Here is a 24,012-nt window from a genome sequence, read left to right on the forward strand (position 1 = left end):
GTGCACTAATCAAGGGCTAGTATAGCACCTGAGATTTGGTACCTGTAGTCCTGAATCTGGCCATTTAGAAAGGAACTGTGACCTTCATTCAGGGATATAGCCAGTTCCAGGGAAACTTCTAGAGATGAAGCAGAAGAATAAATCTTCTGATTTCACTCTCCCCGAATTCAATTTATTAAATACAATTTATTGTTAAGTTTCCCCATTGGCCAAACCCAAGTGTAATCCAATGGGCATGGGAGCCTTGTTGATGCCAGTCCATTGTGATCAGCTTCCCAGTGTTTATACAGCAGGGTGGAGAGGAGCGGAGAGTAAATCTGTAGGGGCATAGGGGATATACGTAGTACTTACTGTCTTTTCAGAATCATTTGCCATAATCCTAGACACATAGGTCAACCATTTGCTCCCTCTATACTCTCTCCAAATAGAGAATTAAAACCCTGAAACTAGAACAGGATTCAGAGACCCAAGTCTACTACTGGCTTTCCGTTTCTTACACCCTACATGCTCTCCCTGGAGTACACTAAGTACTCCTATGGCCTCAGTTACTGTCTATTCACTGATGACTGTAAAATCCACAGCTCCTGCCCCTCCACACTAGATGCGGATAGCCAACTGTCTTCTGGTCACATTCACCTGGATGTCTCACAGGTTTCTCAAATTAGTTTGTCCAAGAAAGTATCCACCATTTACTGCATGATATCCAGACAAAGCCACAATGCCATTGAAGCTGTTTCTTTACTTTCCAAAATGAAGATAGAAAATTTACAAGAGGCTGATTTAATTACAATTAGGAGAGGCTCACACAAGTAATTGTGGTTATTTTTAAAAATCTGAAAAATCCATGTCACTATTCAGGGTCTCATACTAACACCAAGGCATAGTGTGATATGCCCACAACACAGTGTACTCGCAAACTTTAACTGGGTTTCACCTCAACAATTGCACTGGCAAATACTTACCAAGTTCCTCCTGTGTGTTAGGAACTTTACTTGTGCTCTTAAGTCTTACATGAACCTTATTATGATGAGGAAATTAAGGCTTAGAGGGGTTAAATGACTTGCACAAGGTCTCATAGCTCGTAAGTGATGGAGTTGGGTTTCCAACCTAGGTGGCCTAACTTCAGAACATGTGCACTTCACTTCTCTGCAGTACTGAATACAAATTATTCTTACACTCCAGACAGAGGGCCTAAAAGGCCATGAGCTAGGTGTTGCTAAGTCTATCAGTGGGTATGCTAGGTGGGAGGAAGAGGGCAAGGAGGTATAATAAGGCATGGAGAATCTGGAGAAGAGAGCTCATAAGGTGAAAATAGCTAAGAAAAAGGATCTTTTTTCTCTTTTTTTTAAACACTACTTAAGCACACATTGTGCCAATTGGGTATAGAAAAGGGATAGAGACAGTTTCAGTCCCATGGGGAAGATGGGTAAATTCATCATGAATTTCGAAATCTTAGACTTGTGTGCAAGTCATTTGAAGAATTAGATATACATAGAATTCATTTGTTCGTTTCATTTATTCAGAGTATTTCCTGAGTCCCTGCTGCATTGTGTTAGAAGGAGAATCGAAGGGAAAAGTCAGTCATTGTCATGAAGAAACCCACAGCCTGTCGAAGGAGCTTCCACAGCAGTAATTCAGGAAGCAAGAACGGAGCTACCAGGACAGGGAGGGATTACACTGCCTGGACTGCTCGGACAGTGACAAGTGTATAGTCAGTTGTTACCTGAACAAAAAGGGAAGGCTACGGGATGACAACAGAAGGAATGCAGTGCACAGATCTGAAGGGCTTGGGCTTCTTGCTACGACTTGCACAAGGTCTCATAGCTCGTAAGTGATGGAGTTGGGTTTCCAACCTAGGTGGAATCACAAGGGGACGTGCATTTTTTGCAGCATCAGTTTTATTAAAATGATCTTTAGTTAAAAAGCACACGCACTTTATTGAGATACGGATGTATTATGTAGTTGAACACGACGGCATGCGAATTAGAAAGTTAAGACAGGAAACGAAATTCTACAGCTGGGCAGGCAGAAGGCTTTGGCTCCCTCCGCTGAACATCCTGGGGCTGGAGTTCATGGTGCCGAGCACGTGGAGAAAACAGAATTTTAAGTGTGCGAGAGAAGTGTTAAAGAGTTAGGTACACGGACTGGGGAAAGATTGTGGTGCAGGGAATTCGGAGTGTGTGCTCTCCTCCGCTCCCTGGACTTCTCAGCCGTTCTTAAAGACCCTCCACCAGGTGCCCCTTTGTCACCACACAACGCCTGACTAGCTGGAAGCTGCCCTTTTCAACTCCGAGCGCCTCGTTGCCAGGGCAACCCTCTTCCGCTCCGCGCCTGTGCATCCTCCCTGCGGGAGGCCGAGAGGACGCAGCATGCGTCTGACGTCACTGCGCGGCGCCGCCAGATCCGGGCACCGCGCGAACGCAGCATGCGTCTGACGTCACTGCGCGGCGCCGCCAGATCCGGGCACCGCGCGAGGCCTCATTTTCCCCGAATCCCGGAGGCGGGTGACGGGAGTGAGGTAGTTGGGAGAGGGCGCCGGGCAAAGCTCCCACCCGGCGTGGCGGCTGGTGTGCGGATCGCCGCGGGAGAGAAACGCGGTAGGAACGGGGTGTGGGTGCCCTGGGCCAGGGGTGCGGGGATTCCGCGGTGCCGCCCGCGCTGTCATGGCCCTGCTGGCTTCCTCGCTGGCTTGTTGCTAAGGCCGCCGGACTCGGTTGCCAAGGGCCTTGGAGCTGCAGAGCGCCGAGAGCGCACCCTTCCTTTCTAGGGTTCCGGCTTTGGCGGAGAGTAGCCCTCGTTGGCCCTAATGGAAAACTGGCCGTCTACCCGTCAACGCCCCCCCCCCCCCCGCTAAAAACAAAACAAAACAAACTCTCCTCCCCCCCCCCCCACGTCGTCCTTATTTTCTAACTTTGACAGCACCCTGGCTTTGAACTGTTCTTAAGTATTTGGAGATGTATGGTGTTGGAGGGTAAGAGGGTAGGAAAATGGAAAGCAGATTTTAAGACTCTTAATGCTGGCCCTTTGGATTTACTTTACTAAGGAATTGAGATAGGTGGATATTGGGTTCTGTCGCTGCACTTTAGAATTTGAAGGAGCCCTAGGGATAGATCATGGCTTCTTTAGTGGGGTGTCTGTTACGCTTTTGGAACTTTCTAAACAGTGGGTGAGAGAGTAGGAAGAAACGTGGCCCTGCCCCCTGATAATTTAGCAAGCCCTGTAGTGAGGGCAGTGGCCTCAGAGCGTGGTGCGGGAAGAGAATGCGTATGGGGAAAGAAATAGGATATGTGACCTATCCAAAATAATGCAACAAAAGTATGCTTTCCTATCATTGACGCAGATCTCCACAGTCCCTTTCCGATGAGCAGATGGGCCACAGCACCTAAGGAAACTTAAGGGAGAGCGAGGGTTCCACTGTGGACCCTGCTTGGGCTGCTTGCTCTCTGATATTATGACATAGTTTAGATGTTTGGGTCAAGTGGACTGTCGTGCCTGTTTAGAATCTTTGTATTGTTTTGTAAAAGAATGAGAGGTGACTGATAATATTTGTAGCACAAAATAGTTCTTAGCTTTGCACTTCCTCTCACCATTACTATCTCTTTACACCACCCTCCATGTGTTAATGGAAAAGCACTCAAGAGAGTTAAGTGTAAGATGAATAAAGCAGTTATCTTCTACAGGCAACTTATGTACTAGTCTTGGCAGTGGTATGCTCCCAGATGGATATATGTTTTTAAAGATTTTATTTATTTATTTAGAGTGAGAGTGCGCAGGGGTGGGGGGGGGGGTGGAGAATCTCAAGCAGACTCTGCTGAGCACAGAGCCAGTCTTGGGGGCTCGATCTCAGGACCCGGAGCAGAAATCAAGAGTTGGACGCTTAACTGAGCGACCCAGGCACTCCTGCCGGATGGATATTATTTTTAAAAATCGGGAATACTTAATTTGTAAGGTAAAGGGTGATACTTTTAACAACAAGTGAAAAATATTTGTTTTTTGGAAAGAAGCTCTCTGATACAGAGTGTATGTGTGTTTTGATGTTACTGCTGGAAGTTACATAAGTATATTACATGTAAAACTGCCTGTATGCATAAAACCTTTGGAAGCTCAATTTTCTGGCATGTTTTATAAAAATTTTTCAAATGAAGAGTTTCCATGGCTTTTGGAGCTCATTCAAAAAATAATGCAGCACCTTCCTACTAGTACCTCTCAGGAACAACTTTTTCACATAAAGGAAGATAGAAATTTGTTGTTCCAACAAAAACTTTTGTAGATTTGGTAGGTGGTGTTGAAATATGTGCATCATGATTTGATGTGGCCAACTCTGCTTTTCTTATGTTTGTGGGTAGGATCTTTGTGCTTCTTTTCAGCTATAACAGTTATTAAAGTTTACGATCAAAATAAATATTAATTTATTAGTCTTAATCAACATTAAAAGTAGTTACTGTAATTACCCCCAATTACAGCTGAAGAAGCAGAGACACATTTATTTATTTAAACAGAAACTTAGATCATATTATTCCCATCAGGACCGTCTCAAAGCAGAAACCTGGTGCGACAGTAAATACTTACTGAACATTCACTGAAGTGCAATGTAGGTCGACATATTTAAAGCCTGCCTTACCTTATCTTAGAATATTACCTGACAAATTCAATGAGGCATTAATTACCATAATTGTGAAAAATGCCTTGGGAATGAGTGTGAAGTGTGATATTGGGAGGTAAGTCATCTGCTGGTAGTAGGATGAGAAAAATTAGGTGAATATATTAAATCAAGAAAATTGAAATTTAAAATTGTTCTGTGTATGAAACAATCTTACATTTAATTTATCCTTACAAGGCACTTTGAAATGGTCACATCATGTTTGAAATATTTTGGGTCTGAATTAAGTGGAGTTTCGTCCTTTTGAAGATTTCTAATTTGTCAAGTAGATTAAAATAATCTCATGAGGAATCACTTGAAAAAGCATCAGTGTTTATCCTGAAGAAGAGAAAACTAAGGAGTTGAGAGTCTGTCTTCAACTATTTGAAAAACTGTCATTTGGAAGTGGAAGAAGACTTCACCTGTATTGCCTTAAAGAAAGATCCTACAGTGTAGTTGAGGGGTAGTTTATATATTTAAAAACAATATTAAAGGCTTAAAGTGGGAAATGCTATAGTGGAAGAATGACTGGAGTGTTGTGCAAGTGAGGGAATGGAGTGATCTAGTAGAAATAAGAAGGAAAGAGTGCAGGAATCAGAGTGCCATGAAAGTGTACATTTGAGAAACAGAGAAAGAAGATCAGGAAAGGCTGCGTGCTACTTGGGATTGGAGCTAGACCTAGAAATACCAGCAGGCAGTTGGGTATATGAATCTGGGTGCGTGTGATGGAGGGTTCTTTGGTAGAGATGAAAGTTGAGAAGTAATTTGTTTAATTAGGCAGAAAACCATCACTGCAAACTAGAGTCCTCCCATTAGCAGAAAAGAGGGACTTGTGGAAGAGGGAGAAGTGAACCATCGGTGGCTGGTTGAGCACTGGATGGATGAGCAACTTATTTACTCCTCAGGAACAGTCTTCATAGACTTGTATTATTCTCCCCTTTTAATAGGTCTGGAAATCTTGAGACTTAGGGGGATTAAATAATCTGCCTAAATTCATAATAGAGATGAGGATACAGACCTGGTCTGAGCCAACAGCTCCTACCTTATCACACCACATTGATCACATCTGTAGGGTTGAGTGCAGGAAATGAAGGGAAAGAGGATCTTAAATTTTTCAGCATGAGGGACCAGAAAATTGGTGGTACCTTGAATTAACAAGGGCTCCATAACTTCAGTGTGATAACCTTAGTTTGGGTTATGTTCAGTTTAAGGAGCTTGTAGTACATTGAGTAGGAGAGTTCATTATGTCACTTGAAAAATAGGACTTGATATGCTGATGTTAGTGTTTGGAACTTTGGGAATACGAGGCCAGAGAAGATAGAGATGCTAGGGGATGTGCCAACCACTTTCTCCTTTCAGAAATCTTTTTTTTTTTTTTAATTTTATTATGTTATGTTAGTCACCATACAATACATCATTAGTTTTTGATGTAGTGATCCACGATTCATTGTTTTCATATAACATCCAGTGCTCCATGCAGTATGTGCCCTCCTTAATACCCATCACCTCCCCTCTAAAACCCTCAGTTTGTTTCTCAGAGTCCATAGTCTCTCATCTAGTCCATATTTTCTGAATATAGCCAGAGGTTTGCAATTGAGTTTCTAAAAGCATATTTTGACAGTATGAATGGAAAAGAAAGTTTATTCTTATACATCTTACTTTCTTACAGATTGTTTTCCATTTGCTGTTATTGATATTATTGAAGTTGATATAATTTCATATTTTCTCATTGGTCTTTCTGGTATTTGGTTCCATGCCATACCTTTTTTGTGTATTTTTTTTATATTTTCTACTCTGTTCTGTTTTGATCTTACGTTGTTAATGAATCCCTCATTCCCCAAATTCTGAAATCAAGTTTCATTTGACTGCAGGAGTAAAAGGGAAGCAATGCAGAAATCAGAGTGCCATGGAGGAGTACATTTGAGAAACAGAAAGGCAGGTACAGAACATTGTTTTTTAAATGAAGAGGTGAAGTTTGTTAATGACACATTGTTATGCAGATGGATAAGAGAGAGCTTTATCTCTTTCACCTCTTTTTTTTGGTTGAGCTTCTGTTTTTTTCCAGGTAGCTGTGATCAAAGGACATCATCAAGCATACAAATAAAACATAGGACTACAGTTCAAAAAAGCAACTCCTCCTCGTCAACCAGTTCTCCAGAGACTGCAAGAAAACTTCATCCTCGACCAAGTGATAAACTTAACCCTAAGACCATTAACCCGGTAGGTACAAAAGACATTCCTGACTCAGTAGATTTTTCAAAGTAATAGACATTTAGTGCACTGTTGAATCGTTCTGAATACTGTCCCAAGTTCCTTTTGTTTGTAATTTTTTTTTTTGCTTACATTTAAGCTATTGACAAAGAGCATATGGTAATCATGATGAAGAATGGAAATAATGATGTGAGTGTGGAAGTGAGAAGGTATAGAGAATAACCAGTTGAGGTATATCCTATCACATTCATGGATGAGTGTACTAGAGTATAAAATGAATTGCACATCAGCTTTATTTTTTATTTAATATAGTTCTGTTACTTTCTAATATCAATGAATAAACTTGTATTCAATTGACATAGGATGAATTACGTGCTTCCATAGTTGCATAAACATCTCTGACGATGCTGCTCTGATCTATAAATTAGCTCCCCCAGAAATCCCAACTACAGTACTAGCCTTCTTTTGCCTTCTGACAGCAATTTAATCATGTTTAACAAACATGAGATTTATGCACATGAAAGTGAATAGTTATAAGTGTGTGGATCAGTGAATTATCCAAAAAGTGAGCAAATCTGTGCTGCAACACCAGGTGGTGTCTGCCCAGCCTTGCATAGGTTCAGATGATCACGGTTTCAGCCTTTAAGGGAATTAGGAGCTGAGACGCTGACTTTGATGGCAGGTAAAGTACACCAAGGATACAATGAACTGGCCTAGGGCAGAAGGAGATCGTCTGACTTTACAAATGAAAAATAGTGTAAGCATATGTGTTCCCTTGCTTCTTTCTTTAATCTGCAGTGTCAAGTTGAATTCCTGAAGAATGCCCTGCTATCTCCTTGTTCTTGCTTCTTTTCTCCCCCCATTTGAGAGAATTCATGGTGACACTTGAGTCTTCTTCCTCTCTTTGAAGAACATTTTTAAGTAGTAATAGCCCTAATTTTAAATTTTATTAAAAATGAAGGAAAGTTTTGGGGCGCCTGGGTGGCTCAGTCGTTAAGCATCTGCCTTCGGCTCAGGTCATGATCCCAGGGTCCTGGGATCGAGCCCCGCATTGGGCTCCCTGCTCTGCGGGAAGCCTGCTTCTCCCTCTCCCACTCCCCCTGTTTGTGTTCCCTCTCTGTCAAATAAATAAATAAATAAATAAATAATCTTAAAAAAAGAAAAAATGAAGGAAAATTTTGAGAAATAATGATTTGACCTGAGAATACAGTATATTATACAAGACCATGTTTAAGATCTGTAAAAGCTACCAATCCAAAGTAAGTCAGAGTTCACCATTGGGGGAAGAGGTAGTTAGGGATTGGGATGAGGCACTGAGGAGGTTTCTAGGGTGCTGGTAACATTCAGGTTTTCCACACCTGAGTGTTGTTATACCACTGTTTGTTTTGGAGAATTCATTGGTTTTGAATGTAAAAAAAAAAAAAAAAAAAAAAAGTATAGTGGGGTATATTTAATAATGTTGAGTATTTTAGAGTTGAAATATGGTCTGTGATAATTGTTAAAAATTGAAAGGATAAAGTTTTTTTCATGGTATTAGAATTTTGGTAAAATTTGGTAAAAATTTATAAAAAGAACCCATTGGTAGAAAAAACATTTTTGATAATGTGCAACCTAGAAGATGAAACTATGATTATCTCTAAAACGAGTTGAAAAAGAAAGGAAAGGAATTGCTTAGAATTTCAATCAGAAATTTTGTCTTGGTGGGTGTTTTGGAAATTTAGGGATTATTTACATGACCTGTAGGTCCAAAAAGTAAGATCATTTGCTAATAGGTGCTAGAACTAAAAAAAGTGTCTGTGGCCCTAAGTTGTCTTAATTTTTCCCCCATAATAAGAACATTTTTTCAAGTCCCCTTATTTAATAAGATTACATGAAAACAGTTTTTAAAACATACTTTTCTTAGTAGGAATTAGATGAATGAAACATTACTATTTCTGTGAATTATTATGCAGAATGTGGATTGAAGTTTGTAAATGAATCTTACTATAATATTGTATGATACTGAAATTTCATCTATGTGTTTTAACTTCAAACGTGTTTTTCTGGAGGAAAAAGAGCTAATTCTAAACTTATACCCTTGAATATATTTTTTAATTACTGCATGTGATTTTAAAATATTTTGTAGCTAGTTTTATCTTTAAAATAGGTTAATAAGTTTGTGTTTTGTAATTTAGACAACTATATTTCATTTGATTATGTTCAAAGTACCATGTGATAAAATATTTACTTTTTGTGCCTAAATTATCTGTGTCTCTGATCAACTGTATTGAAATTATGTATGCTGTGATTGTTGAGCTGTTGTGCTTGATCACCTCTTACATGGTCTTTGGGAATAGAGTTAATTTATTCTTAAGATAGTACATAGACAAACTGAAAGTTGTGAAGTTCTGTATCTGAGCAGATACATCCAGGCATATGTTTGTGAGAGCCTTGCTCTGTCTTCAGTTCTATCACCCCTGCCCATTCTAAGCCTTTCTTTTTTAGAGAAGCGTAAAACAAGTTTGGGGAAATTACAGGTTCTCTGGCCATCCAGACATCTATATTTGCCTGGAGGACAAGTAGGAGATGTGCTGGAGGTTGAAAACAAATCTGCTTTCCCTATACTTACCTCCTCTTCTCCACGGACCCCTCACCTTGAAAGGTCATAGTGGTGGAGAGTAGAATGATGTATTGCCTTTATTATACTTATTTGTGATGTTCATTCTTAATAGTATTTATCTATATTATATTTACTATACATGTGATTCCAGCTGCCTTCAAGCCTCCCAAAACAAGTTAGAACGGGTATAAACGAAATATAGAATGTGTGGTTGTGGTTCTAGTACTGAGAGGATTGGTAATTTTCCTCAGTTGTGTTGCTGAGTAGAGTGATGCACCTGATACCAGTGTCATGGGCTGAAAGTCAGGATGTCCATTCACCTCTGACCTCAGCAGGATTAAAATTGATTAGGTATCATCACAAAGTGGAGGTGATAGTATATTTATCGTATTCTTGTCATTTTTTATTTCAGTTTGGTGAACAGTCACGAGCTCCTTCTGCATTTGCAGCCATTTACTCTAAAGGAGGTATTCCTTGCAGGTAAAATCAATACAGGTTATAACTGACCATATTATTCAAAATAATTGAGTAAAACCAATAACAGTAGTTAGTTTAAATGTATTGAAAATTTTATTTACTAAGGAGGTTGAAATAAAGGTGACTTATTCATGCTTTGGCTGTTGGACTGGTATAGATCGTGGGACATTGTTGAAGAAGATCATTTTAATTCCAAAATAGAATTACCAATAGATCTATAATTTAAGAAATTGAATGAACCAGTTTCTGAAACAATATAAGCCTTCACATGCTTGGGCAAGTTGCAAGTAAATAGTCCTATTTTGTTTGTAAACTGAAAGTTGACAATTTAATGAAACTGTTCATTATTTTTTGAAATGGTATTTCAAAAATTTCAAAAAATTATATTTCTAAATAAGTACATAACAGCTGTTTTTGCTCACTTTTCATACAGTTCTTGCCACCTTTCAGGATACACATCAGAACTGTTTTAAAGAAAACAATATAGTTACTAATAGAGTGATACCATTTTAAGATTTCACTACCAAGAAACATTTATTTCTTCTAGGTATATCCAGTTTTAGACTGATCTAGATGATGGAAAGTGTCATTTTCATTGTGAAAAGAGTGATCACAACATTCTGTTGTTCTAAAATTCAAGAAATGTAGTTTTTAATGGTATTTGCAGATTTGGAGGAATAAGCTCAAGAAGCACTCTTCATTTTATTGTTAGTATTTTTTTATTTACATTCTGAGTTGAAACTGTATTTTAAGGTTCTTATACCCCCCCTTTCCCACTCCAAGCAATTATGGTTGCTAAAATAGTAAAAATGTTACCAAGGCCTCTTGCTATGAAGAAAATGATGCTAAAGAAGGTGTCAAGAAGTTGAGAATGTTACAGAAGTGTGAGGAAACATTTGAGGGTGATGTATAAGTTCACTGTCATAATTATGATGGCTCATTGATGTATTCACACATCAAAACTTATATTAAATTTTACACTTTATAACCATGTGCAGGTTTTTGAATGTTGGTTATTTTTTTTTTAAAGATTTTATTTATTTGAGAGAGAGAAAGCACAAGTGGGGGGAGGGAGCAGAGGTAGAGGGAGAGGGAGAAGCAGATTCCCCGCTAAGCAAGCAGGGAGCCCAGCAAGGGGCTCCATCCCAGGACCTCAAGATCATGACTGAGCCAAAGGCAGACGCATAAATGACTGAGCCACCTAGGTGCCCCTATTGAATGTTGGTTATGCCTCAGTAAAGGCTGTAAAAAAAACAAAAAACAAAAAACAGCAATGACTCTAATTGAAAGGGCTACCACTTTGTAACCTTGTGTGGGCTACTTAACCTCCTGCCCTCATTTTTCGTCTGTTTTAGCAGGGCTAAAATCCGGCTTGTCTTCAGATCATTAGGGTTAAGTGATCCATATCTGAAAAATAATGTTCCATATAAAACAAGTTACTATTTCTCATTATCACATTTCTTTGCACATCTGTAGGTTATCTATTTTGTTATAAATATGACTGAAACATGTCAAGTGTAGCATTTGTATTAAGACTCACAGACAGCAGCATGCTTGAACTCTGAAACTGTAGGCTTAACAAATATGAAGTTTAGTTTTGCCATCAAACAATTTGCTGAAAGAGTAGGAGTTTGTGGGATTATAGACATGGCTGCACAAGATGTCTTTGTAATATCCTTTCATAATTACTGCCTAGCATATAATTACATTGTCCATGTTATGTTCACTGATGTTTATTATTTTAGATTGGTCCATGGTTCAGTGAAACACAGATTACAGTGGGAATGTCCTCCTGAAAATCTTCCATTTGATCCTCTTCTTATTACTTTAGCTGAGGTAAATGTATATTCCATTTTTCCTGAATGTTTATGGAAAAAAAAAAAACTTTAAAAATTGTATTAGATATTATTTTTTAATGCATCAGTGAATCTTATTCTTTACTTTTGAAATAAGAGCCATGCAATAGTCATTAAAATACCACACTCCCTTAGGAATTAATTATCATCAGTATATGTTTATTAGGAACTGATTAATCGGGTTTATAAACAAGTTCGTCTACACAGAGATTTGTGGATAAGTGGATGAAATATTCATACTTAATCCCCAAAATAAAAGCACTTAGAGTCATATGGAACTAGTCCTATCAGGAGAACAGTAGCGGTTTAACTTAAACTACATCAGATAACAATGAGTGGTTGATCTATTTCTATACAACCAGTCATGCTTAATGTAAACGTGATGTTTCTTAGGGAACTGATATTAACTACTTAAACGTCCTTTTGGAGAATTCTCTGGACTTTTGCCTGCCTTTACATTTTGAGTAGAATGTCATGGACATCATTTTGATAGAGGATTTTAGGAAAACTTCTGATAAATTCCTTTATATTATTTAACATTTATATCAGGAAAAAGTTGGCAGAGTATTAGCTTGAGGTGAATCAGTGATCTCTTCTGTGAAATTTATTCCTTTTGCTAGAGTCACAAGTTGAGAAATGAATTAACCTGTTGTCTTATATTTAAGTTATAGATATTTGTCTTTTTTAAGAGCTAAGGATCATTTTTGTTGTCCTTTATTTTTAATTTATTGCAAAATCATTTTGGTATGATAGCAGTATATTTTTATGGGTAGCCTATTTGAAATTCAATTTTGATTAAAGTCTTTTAAACTTGGTATTAAAAGCTTAAAATATATCAGTATTTCATTTGTTCTTTTAAGAATTTTAAACCGTTTTTTAGATGAATCAGTACCATAGTGACACCTTTGAAAACATGCTCCAGCTAACCACAAGGGGAGGGGAGTGCTTTAATTTGGGGAGTCCCTACAGGGAGTCTGTGTTTAGTGAAGATCACATAAAGGTCAGTCCTTTAAATAATTATTTTCCAAACACCCAATGCCTTTATTTCTGTGTTGGGTAGATTCTTAGCCTTCCCCTCTACTCATTTAATAATGGGGAAGTACTGACAGGACCACCACTATGGGAATCCACTTCACCTCTTGACCTGATTCCTCATCTCTAAAATGAACGGGATAAGGGGATAGGGGCACTCTTAAGATGCTAGAACCTGTGGTCCAAAGTGGTGCTGGTGTGCTTGGCAGCACAGTTTTCAAGAGCATCCAGGAAAGGAAGTGTTGAATCACTATTTGGAAGCAGATAGTTTGGTCCAAAGGACAAATTGGTTGAAAATTAGTATTTTTAGGCATGACTTTGTAGCCAGTTATACTTATTCACAGAAAATAATAAGTCCAACTGAGGGAGTATTGCTGTTGCTTTTTTTGTTTGATGTTTTTAAAAAAAGCCAGATGGCCCTTCAATCTTGACTCAAAGTGATGGGTTAAATCATAAAAGAGTACTAATAGTTTCTGATGCATTTAGGGCGAAAGAAATGATACAGGTTTTTTTCATATTTTTATTTTACATCCCAAAGTTAAAAATGACATTTAAAATCTTACAGTGGTTTTTGAACATAGGAAAAGATGTTTTAAAATACCTTAATGTAAAATATTTAAATATGAAGGAAATATAATACTTTAGAAACTCATTAAACAAGTTGCAAAGTCACCATAAAGATAGGAGATCCAATAATTATGTCCATAAAATGGTGGTTATAAACCAGCATTTGAGATTGAGTTGCTGTGCTTTCAGGCAGTATTTGGGAGTATATACAAAATGTTTTCAATATCTTAGGGTTTCTTTTTCTTTTTTCTTTTACTTATTTACCTTTCCTCTCCTTCCTTTCTCTTTCTTCTTTATTTCCTTTATTTTTCCTTTGCTTTTCCTTTCCTTTTTCCTGTTCCTTTCATTTTTAAAACATTTTTCTTCCTTGCTGTGGGTAGAAATTCTTCCTGTCTCATGTATGTCCTTTGTTCCACAATTTCTGGGTTTAATTGAAATCGTAATTACTGAAATTATAAATCATGATTAGGAAAACCATAATAAAGCTTGATTTTCATTTAGACTAGTGAGGATTTAATTTTGTTGTTAGCATAACCAGGTGCGTAGTAAGTCTTGTTTGTTCGTTTTGTCTTTGGCAGGGTTTGAGAGAGACTAAACATCCATACACCTTTGTGTCAAAGGAGGGTTTTAGAGAATTACTGTTGGTCCAAGGAGCTCCTGAGAAAGCTGTACCTTTGCTTCCAAGACTGATTCCTGCGCTAAAGGCAGCTCTGGTAATTTTCTGTTCTTTTGGACTTTCTGTGGTACGTTTAGAGTATTTTATGTCTTTTTTCTTCCAAATTATATGCAAATTGGTCCTTTACCTGTGATTTTGATGTCCGTGCAAAATTAGGCCACCATTATTCAGGGACAGATGATTACTTATTTGAAGACGCCTTTAGAGGATATGCGAAAGATAAAAGGGGACATTTTGAGTAATTAGAGAAAGTAATAAACCTCACATCAGGCTTGCTGCATGCTGCAATATGGTTTAGCTAGTGTTTCAGTCAAGCCGGAAATTTATTTTCTTTGTTTCTAGATGGTCTGGCATTAAAGGTAGATTCTGGGTTTAGTTGCTTATCTTCTGATTTTGAATGTTCAATCTTAACTTTTTTCTGGTTTGACCTTTCTTCTTACTTAACTTTCCTTTTCTCCTCTTTCCTTTCCTGTCCCAACTAACCCCCCAGGTCCACCTGGATGATGAAGTGTTTGCAAGAGGACTGAATGCGCTCGTGCAGCTGAGTGTCGTTGTCGGTCCTTCTCTAAATGACCATCTTAAACATCTGCTTACAAGTGTAAGTACTGAAAAGATGAGAGAATGGTTGGGTATGTGTATCATGCACTATCTCGTCATGATTCACTGGTTTCAAATTAATCATTAACTGATTCAGAAATCTTAAAAAAAACTCATCGTTCTTTAAAAAATATAGATAAGACCTAGTAGTTCATAAAATATTTTACAAATGTACAGTATTCTCTTTAAATTTTTTTTAATGGAAAGCACCTACATGAGCAGAATTTAGGGTTGTAAGAAAAACCAAGCAAAAGTTGAATGGACAAAAATTAATGGACAGCACAATGGTATTATGCCTATGTTGATTAGCCGTGAATTATGAGGACGGCTTATACACCCTCCTGTGTGCTTGTGCATCGCCACAGCCATGTGTTCATCTTTTTCTTCGGTTTTTCTTGTAAGTTTCTTAGTGAGTCTATAAATAGTATTCAGGATGAGACTTTTTCCTGTTGTGTGTAGTTTAATCCTGAGGACAAGTACAGAGTGGGATATTGGACAGTTCAGGAGTTTCCCAAGACCACCCTTAGGTTGCTAGAAGGACTCATGAAACTCAGAAAAGCTGTTATTTCCTGTTTCAGTTTATTACAGTGAAAGGATACCAGTTAAAATCAGCGAAGGAAGGAGGTACATAGAGCAGAGCCCGGGAGGGACCAAGTGTGGAGCCTCCAGTTGTCCTTCTTCCCAGCGGAGTTGTGTGGACAGTGCTGGCTTTTTCCAGCAGCGATATGTGGGAACACACGTGGGGTATTACCATCCTGAGAAACTCACGTTAGCGTGGTGTCCAGGGTTCACGTTAGGGGCTTCCGTGCCAGCAGGACTGGCTGCTTGCATGACTGACCTTAGTCTTTGGCCTCTCTAGACGTTGAGCTGAGATCCTGTGGCCCAAGGCCCCCTGGGGAAACAAAGGTACTCTTATCTGGCAGGTCATACCAAAGGCTTAGAAGTGTCCGTCTAGGAGCCAGGGACAAGGGCCAATCCTTTCTTTAGGCGAAGTTAATCCTTTACTGCGCACACTGATAAACCATTAAAGTCCTTGCTGGAATAACCCACAGCTAGCATTTCTCTATGTGCATCCTTCTGTAGTTCAGAGCTGAGGCATGTATTTTGATCATAGTTCCACTGTTTTTTCCTAGACACATTCATCTGAGAGATCCTAGAACTGTATTGTTAACTTCTTACTCTTCAGAGAGACTAATACACCCCAGAAACATCTGGCCAAGCCTATAGAAAGTAGGGATGGTAGTGAATCTATCAGGATTGCTATGCTGGGGTTAGGAATGGCGGGAGATGAATTCCCACCAGCATCAGGTGTTTGGTGGGGAAAAGACACAGTGGAAATAGACTCTCAAATAATATGTGGGAAGCCTTTGGAGAGAAGGAAGAGAATCCTGGCAGGTTTTTGCTTGTAATGTTTAGGTCAGCAAGTTGTACCTGACTAACCACAGGAATTTCACCCTGATAAATAAAATGACTCATTTTAGATTGATTGCTCCAGTCAGACAATCAACAATCTGTTGCCCTCTGCCCTCCCGTTTTGTGCCAAGTATTATGCTATAGGCACTGGGACTATAATGCTGAACAGAAAACGATATGCCCTCTGCCCTTGTGGAGATCGGTTTTTGTTTTTTGGAGAAATAAGTAGCAAGGATATCCACTGAGAAGGTTGGAATGAGGTGAAGGGGATGTGATATGCAGAGAAAAGGAATTACGCTGGATCCTTCCCCTCACTCGAAGTTGAGCAAGGCCAAGAACCTCTGTTTCCTAAATAGCCTCCCAGTCCCACTCACCAATGCAGAAAGATAAAGGCCAGTTTAACAACTAAACTACGTAAGTTTGTTTGTTTTAATTTTTCTGGGGCAGTAGCATTAATGTTTGGTCACTCACATTCCTCCCCAGAACCCTGCTTTTTCTTACACTGGACTGACTTAAAGGGGCCTTTCACCTTCCTGGAGTGTCAACACTTTGGGGAGGATCTGGATACCACACTGGCCTTTGTATGCCGGTTGGATTCCGTAGAAGAGAGACCCTCGGCAATAGGCCATGTGGGATTAAATCTTGGTCTGTTAGCTACACACCACCATGAGACAGGCACCCCTGAGGATCCATTGAGGTGCTTTGGTACTCCCTCCTTACCTCACTTACCCCTCTTAGCCAGAAAGACTCCATTTTGATTTACATATTTTTTGTTTATAGACCTCTGCATTAGATGTCATTTGAAGGGTTTCCTTGACTAGAAAAAGAATTTCAAAACCAGTTACTGAGCCCATATACAAATCATTTCACTCATATTCAAAATAAGTCAAATCCTTTCGTAGCTTCAACTCAACTTCTACTGACCCTGTGGGAAAGAGGAAATAAATCACCTGGGAATCTTGATAAAAATGCAGAAGCTAGGCCTTTGCCCTGAGATTCTGGTTAAGTAAGTATCGGGTAGGACCCTAGAATCTGTAATTTTTGAATGAGTATATCAGGTGATCCTGGAGGTGGTGCTTCATGTATCTGCCCATAAGCCACTGCTCCCAGGTAATGGGGTCTACAGAAAGCAAACCAGAGATCTGATTTTGCAAGAGGCACTTTTTCTTTTTTTTCTTTTCTTTTCTTTTCTTTTTTCTTTTCTCTTCTCTTCTCTTCTCTTTTATTTATTTATTTTTTTTTCCAAGTAAGCTGCATGTCCAGCATGGAGCCCAATGAGGGGCTTGAACTCATGACCCTGAGTTCAAGACCTGAGCTGAGATCAAGAGTCAGAAGCCCAACTGACCAAGCCCCCCAGGTGCCCCAAGAGGCACTTTTTCTTGTCCATCCACAGGGCTACCTGTCCTCTCATTTAGAGTTGCTTTTCTCACATTTTTTTCTTTTTTTCTCTCATTTTTTTTTTAAGATTTTATTTATCTGACAGAGACACAGTGAGAGAGGGAACACAAGCAGGGGGAGTGGGAGAGGGAGAAGCAGACTTCCCGCAGAGCAGGGATCCTGATGCGGGGCTCGATCCCAGGACCCTGGGATCATGACCTGAGCCAAAGGCAGACGCTTAACGACTGAGCCACCCAGGTGCCCCATCACATTTTTTTTCTTTTGGGGATTTTTCTGACCCTCCCTCATCTTCATTGACCTGACTGAAGGGATTGCTACTCAGTGCTCAGTGGTGGGAAGCAGTCCTGGGTTTCTCCCATCCGTGTGAAGAGGAAGAACCAGAAACCAAGTCTAGGACAGGCCCGTATAAGTATTTGATCACTGACTAATTCTTGCCTGGGCTTCATTTATATTCCCAGAAAGTGGAGCCATGAGCACGTCCTGCTCTAGGCTGAAATGTTTAGTGGGGGAGTTGAGTAACGTAGACATTTGGTGGGAGAACACTATTATAGGTTGTGCCTGATGATCTCAGTTGCTGTTTTTCCCTCTTTGTTCCTATGATTCTATCCTCCCTCACCTTGTGCTCTCCCTTTTCAGTCAGACTTCCACCTTTCTACCTGAAGCCCATTCAAGCCATGCCTAGGGACAGATGGTCTTGTGGTTTGTAGTCTGAATGTCCTAACTGTCACTGTTACAGAGTTGTTCATGTGAATGCTCTCTCCTTTTTGTCTCTTCCCTTTCTTACACTATAGGAAACACATGTGTTTTAAGAGGCTTCGCTTTCCATCATGGTCCTCCAAGTGCTCTTGCAAAATACAAAATGGAAAAGTACGCAGTTTCATAGAAAACTTACTCTGGATACCATACTGTAGCAGGTTTTACAGGATTTGTACAATTTGAAATGAAATAATATGAATTCTCTTTTAACAAATATATGGTGTCTAATATATATAAGTTTCAACGAGATATTTTCTAAAAGAAGCCTTGGTGTCTAAAACATATTAAATAGTGTATTTAATGTTATAATAATATATTAATAAATACTTCTATACAGTAAGGTCTCAGTGGTTTTATTTCTAGTTAGCATACTTTTTAGTGAAGTTTTACTTAAATGCCTATGGTGAATATTGTTACTTCTCAAATCATTTCATTCTCCCAATCTTACTTTAAAAGCTTTCCAAGAGACTGAGGGATAAGAAATTCAAAGAGCCAATCACCAGTGCTTTACAGAAGCTAGAGCAGCATGGTGGAAATGTAAGTAAAACATTATTCCTTGTCTTATTTTTTTTTACTTTTACACTACAAAATTGTATAACGTGTATTATTTCAGCCACAAGTAATCATGTGGAGTTGATATTATTTTCATTTGAGAGCTCGGAGTTTCTGTCTTGCATAGGTCACAGTTTGTAAGCATTGGGATTCAGACCAGACTGTAAATGCTGGGCCCCTACACTTTCTCTGTGCTTTCTATACGACACTCCATGTGGTGAGGATTTGCAATTTTTTTTATTTTGGATGTTTTTGCCTAGACCATAGGAAAGTTCAGAAAACAAAAGGATTAATATAAAAGAGCTCATTGAAGAATGTACTTTTTTTTTCTTTCATTTGCCATCTTTTTTGTCTAAAAAATTTACAAATTTCCCATCTTCCAAGATTAAATGAGATTTCCAGATGGCTGTGATACCATGTCTGGAAGTGCACATGTTCAGGAACACGTGTATGCACACGCATACACACGCAAGAATGAATCCGAGTGTTCTGACTTGTAGGAATGTGCAAGAATGGGGGAGCTCTCATTAGTATCTGTGTGGTGTCAAATAACTAAGTTAATTGAATTTTCATCGTTTAAAGAAGTGTTCACATAATCTAGTCTTGGAAGTATTTCTGTAAAGCAGTGATTCTACCTTGTTTTAGAGATTACATTTAATCAGATCTTAATGATAGGCTTGCATGTGATTATTTTAACACTGAAGAACTTAGTTTCATCGGAGGTACTTTCTAAAGGAACTATATAGAAAATAATTTCTGTGATCATATACAATTTTAAAATGGCAGATGTATTAGTTTAAGCTTTGTCTAGATTACCTAATTTGACCAATTCCGGTCACTGTTAAGATATGTTATATTCTTGGGCGCCTGGGTGGCTCAGTTGGTTAAGCGACTGCCTTCGGCTCAGGTCACGGTCCTGGAGTCCCAGGATTGAGTCCCGCATCGGGCTCCCTGCTCAGCGGGGAGTCTGCCTCTCCCTCTGATCCTCCCCCTTCTCATGTGCTCTCTCTCTCTCTCAAATAAATAAATAAAATCTTAAAAAAAAAAAAAAAGATACATTATATTCTTTCCATGAGGAATGCCTAGAATAAAGTTTAGGAGGAAGAAGTAAGTCCCTAGACCACTAGATAACAGATTTCTTTGTTGTGTGGAGGATTAGCATTCAGACACCTTGTTGAGATGTACACAACCATCCCCCAGCCAATCCAGTGTCTCTCAGCAGAAAGGAAATTCTTTTTGCTTGCAAATGCGCTTCTGAGAATTGGAATGCAAAATAATTTGTCATTGTGAAATGCAAGTAAATAGATGCTAAATATTGATGGCACAGCTTTCGATCTGAAACTCTCCCCAGGATATTTTCACACATTCTGTGGAATGGGGCAAGAGAAAAGGGACAGGCCCAACATGTTAGATTCCAAGGGTGAATGTGCAGAAGAGGGCATAGTCTTCAAGTAAATAAACTTTAGAAATTGCATTCTGAGATTTAGAGGGGAACACAGAGGGATGTCGATCTCCAGCCCAGGGCCACAGGGTTAGCTAGCAAGGGAGTTACTCTTACTGCCACTCAGTCTCATTACTTTTGAATCCTGCTAATACAGACAGAATTAAAAACATTTTGAAGTTAAGTATTGCTTATTCCTTCAGACTTTTTCTCTTCTTGTTCATCTAATGTCTTACATGATATTTTAATAATTTAATAATAATATTTGATCAGAGATTTTCTGTTGGCGCACCATTAATAAAATAATTGATCACACTTTCTGGTGGCCTAATGACCATTATGCTTGCTTTTGGTATTCTGTAATCCCTCATGAAATTAACAAATGCCCTTTTTTCTCTACTAAAAACTTAAATGTCTATATATTTTTCTCTTTTTTAAAATAAATAGAGATGAGTCTTTAAAAGAGTCTTCTCAGTATTGCAGTTTCTCATTCCTTGGGGCTTGTGTGTCCACCAACGATGGAGACACTCAGCCTCTGGGAAGACAGGAAAGTCAGCTCCAGGCACAGTGTCATTTTCTTAAAACTGATCAGTTTACTACCTGCCTTAAATAGTAGTCAGTTCACTCTTACCTTGATATAATTTTCATCCTAAGTCATAGGCACATCTGTCTTGGAAAAGGTACATACTTGGACCCACCCCAATCTTGATTGAGCACGTGGGAAGTGATTACATATCAGGGACTCAATTGAGTACTTTTTATTTTAATTTATTAATTTATTAAAAGATTTTATTTAATTATTTGAGAGAGAGACAAAGAGAATGAGTGGTGGCTAGGGGCAGAGGGAGAGGGACAAGCAGGCTCCCTGCTGAGCAGGGAGCCCCACACCTGCTTGATCCCAGGACCCTGAGATCATGACCTGAGCCGAAGGCAGATGCTTAACCAACTGAGCCACCCATGCGCCCCTCAGTTGAGTATTTTTTGGGCATGAAAGTCATTGAATCCTCACTGCAGCTCTCAGGGGTAGATTTTGTTATTATCCCCTTTTAAAGATCTAGAAACTGAGGCTCAGAAATAATTAGCCCCAGATTTGACTGACAGAAGCTGGATTCATATACTGGTGATCTGGTTCCTAACTACTTCTCTAATTAAATATTTTTTTAAAACATTAGTAAGAGACAACCTATACAACCTATATTTTACTCAACTCACAAAAAAGTACCACTTCTCCTTCCATCATTTTGTTCTCATTCCATTTTGTTTGTTTTGAGTTTCAGATACTTTTTTAGGCATGCTCTTATAGATGTAATACCTATCAGGGGAACCCTACACAATACTAATGAAGCTAATTTTTTTTTCTGTTGACAGGGAAGCCTTATCATCATCAAATCTAAAATTCCAACATACTGCTCCATATGCTGTTGAAGAAGGGAGCCCACAAAAATCTTGTTACTCCCTGGTGACAGGTGTTAAATGCTGTCCATGGGTACCTAGGGAACCTTTTCAGATTCACTTCCGTTTATTCTTTTGTCAATCACAGTCACCATTCATTATTTCCTAGATTAAGATGAGTATACACAGTTCCACTGAATCATAGTAAAAGTTATTCATCAACAAAAAAAAGAATGGTCAATGATGGAAAGCTATTAAACACAGTTCTATAATAGTACAGTTTTGTGGGGTTGGTTTTTCATATTTTTACAGTTTGGTGCGAACAACCATAATTGGGTTTATAATAGATGTGTTTGTATTTATTTTCCAGTGCCTTTTATTTATAGTATCCCTTTCACAATCAGTTTGTAGTTATGCACTTATTTTTAAATATTTTGTCATTTCTTGGGTTTTATATTTATCAAGGCTATGGAAATTTAAAGTAGTGGACAGACATTTGTGAATTCACTGTTAATTATTGTCTGTAAATATGTATTTTATGATATAGAATACTTGGAAGAATTTCATACCAGAGTATTCTAGTTTAAGACATTTTTTAAAATGTGTAAATTCTTTTGTAAATATGTTATTTATTACAACTCATTAAAACTACCTGAACTTTAGGTGTTAATTATATTTAATTATATTTAAGTAAATGTTATTTTTGTAACCCATAGTCTGATACTCATTTCATGAAGGTATTCAGAAATTAAAATCTTAAAGCTCTTAAATTGTACCCAGTGATTTTGTTGTGTTTGCTTATGTTTAACAATTAATTTAACTTAAAAAGCTTTTAAAACCTACTTTACAGGCATAGTTCTCAGTGATGACATTATAGAAGCTGAACCTGGATCATTCTACAAGAGAGAGGAATAGGGTGAGAAAGAGGAAACAGGAATAAGATTTTCCATCCTATGGGCAAGAAGGGAGGCCATAGGGACGTGAGTAGTCACACCAAATCCAAAGCAGACATACTTTTGGAGGGACGCAGATCAGCGGTCACTCTTTTATTTGGGGGAACAGCCATATTATATATATCTCAGCACCACTGAAGAATACCTTCCTTGCTCCATCCCTCAAATATGTGGAATGACCTCTTTGTAATTCTCATTTCAGATACAATCTCACAGCTGGAATTTAAAAGAGTACAAGTAATTTCTGAAGAATCATAATTGCAGAAATGCCCGTGCGTCCCTCAGAGTTCTTGTCCTTCCTGGTCCTCCTATCTGGGATATTCTTTTCTTAGGTCTCTACTCACCTGTCACATCCTCAGATCCTATTAGCTAAAATGTGTGCCTGCCCACGGGCGTTGCTTTTACTTTTCTTCATTGTACTTAGCACCACCCTAAGGCAAAGATATGTACAATCCTACAATGCCGTAAGAAAAACAATATTTTTAATCTAGTACTTATAAAATTTGTTGGAATAAATACCTATAACATAGACAGTAGAGTTATAAACATTTTATTTGCTTTTATTTTTTCTTTTTGAAATACAAAATGCACATTGAGTTTACACAAACACGCGATGGCAAATTTCAGTGTACATGTATTGTACTACTCTTAATTTCTACACTGGTGATAGCAGGGCAGCTTTCAACATCCTATCTCTACACCAGAATAGATACCTGATTTATTGTTGCAAAGACAGTTGCAAATTTCCTCCTACTGTAGCCTCTTGGTCTTTATGAGATTTCTGCAAAACAGGGAGGGTGTGTGTATCCTTAGTAGTGTTGTGGCAACTTTACAATTTTGGCTTATGATCATTAAAAAGAATCTGAATTATTGGAGTTTTATGATGAGCAAAATCATAATACAGTCCAGATGAATTGCTTGGCATTTATTTTCATTTTCAGTGAGGTTTTGGTATGGTAGTTCTTGATAGAATGGACTCACTGATGGTTTTAAAGTGAATTCTGCTTGCTCTTGGTTCCCTGTAGGCATTGGGGTAGTCCAGGTCTCTTTGGCCCTGAATGGCATGTAAAAGAAAGGTACCTTGAAGGAGTCAAGGGAAAGGGGGCGGAATAGGCCTTCAATGCTGTTAGAAATTACTTGGCATTAAGTATTACCATGTACTGGAGGGCAGATATCTTGACCCTTTGCATATGCCTATAAACATCTTTGCTTTGTTCCACACCTTCTTGGACCTCCACTTAATGACACAATAGAAAACAGTCAATCTGTAGAATTGGACAAATCCAAAATTATATACATCATGTAGGCCTTGGCTGTAATATGTATTATGAAAAATTAAGAAATCCTTATTAAATAAGCTTTATTAGGCATATGCTGACATCTGATGATGAACTAATTTGTTTCATGTTATAAAAAATGCCAGATAAATGAATATCTTTAACAGAAGGTGGCA

The 24,012-nt window shown here is 38.5% G+C and overlaps 1 protein-coding gene across 5 annotated transcripts; it reads left to right on the forward strand.

Moving 5' to 3' along the window:
• Positions 1-2,404: 2,404 nt before the first annotated feature.
• On the forward strand, positions 2,405-23,951 carry PACRGL (parkin coregulated like). 5 transcript variants are annotated; one of them, XR_010409319.1, is made up of 9 exons: positions 2,405-2,597; positions 6,705-6,859; positions 9,862-9,929; positions 11,672-11,762; positions 13,960-14,094; positions 14,548-14,655; positions 18,678-18,758; positions 21,583-22,522; positions 22,762-23,951. XR_010409319.1 is itself a non-coding variant. In XM_045881399.3 (9 exons), the coding sequence occupies exons 2-9, from the start codon at positions 6,527-6,529 to the stop codon at positions 21,637-21,639; spliced, it is 747 nt and encodes a 248-aa protein (XP_045737355.1). In that variant the 5' UTR covers positions 2,457-2,597; positions 6,511-6,526; the 3' UTR covers positions 21,640-23,951. The 5 variants fall into 5 exon arrangements, 3 of the variants coding, with proteins under 3 accessions (XP_064440401.1, XP_064440402.1, XP_045737355.1); XM_045881399.3 differs by adding an exon at positions 6,511-6,578 and having other exon boundaries at positions 2,457-2,597; positions 21,583-23,951; XR_010409320.1 differs by lacking the exons at positions 21,583-22,522; positions 22,762-23,951 and adding an exon at positions 16,970-17,073 and having other exon boundaries at positions 18,678-18,736.
• The last annotated feature ends 61 nt before the right edge of the window (positions 23,952-24,012 follow it).

This window comes from Mirounga angustirostris, unplaced genomic scaffold (assembly GCF_029215605.1).
Source record: "Mirounga angustirostris isolate CCGP_5_RB_7025 unplaced genomic scaffold, mMirAng1.0.hap1 SCAF_2, whole genome shotgun sequence".
In the NCBI taxonomy this organism is placed as follows: Eukaryota; Metazoa; Chordata; class Mammalia; order Carnivora; family Phocidae; genus Mirounga; species Mirounga angustirostris.

Coding starts and splice junctions, on each gene's coding strand:
- PACRGL (XM_064584331.1), top strand. CDS start 2,426: ATGCGTCTGACGTCACTGCGCGGCGCCGCCAGATCCGGGCACCGCGCG. Junction 6,860..9,861: donor ACCCTAAGACCATTAACCCG/GTAGGTACAAAA, acceptor TTTTTATTTCAG/TTTGGTGAACAGTCACGAGC. Junction 11,763..13,959: donor TTCTTATTACTTTAGCTGAG/GTAAATGTATAT, acceptor TGTCTTTGGCAG/GGTTTGAGAGAGACTAAACA.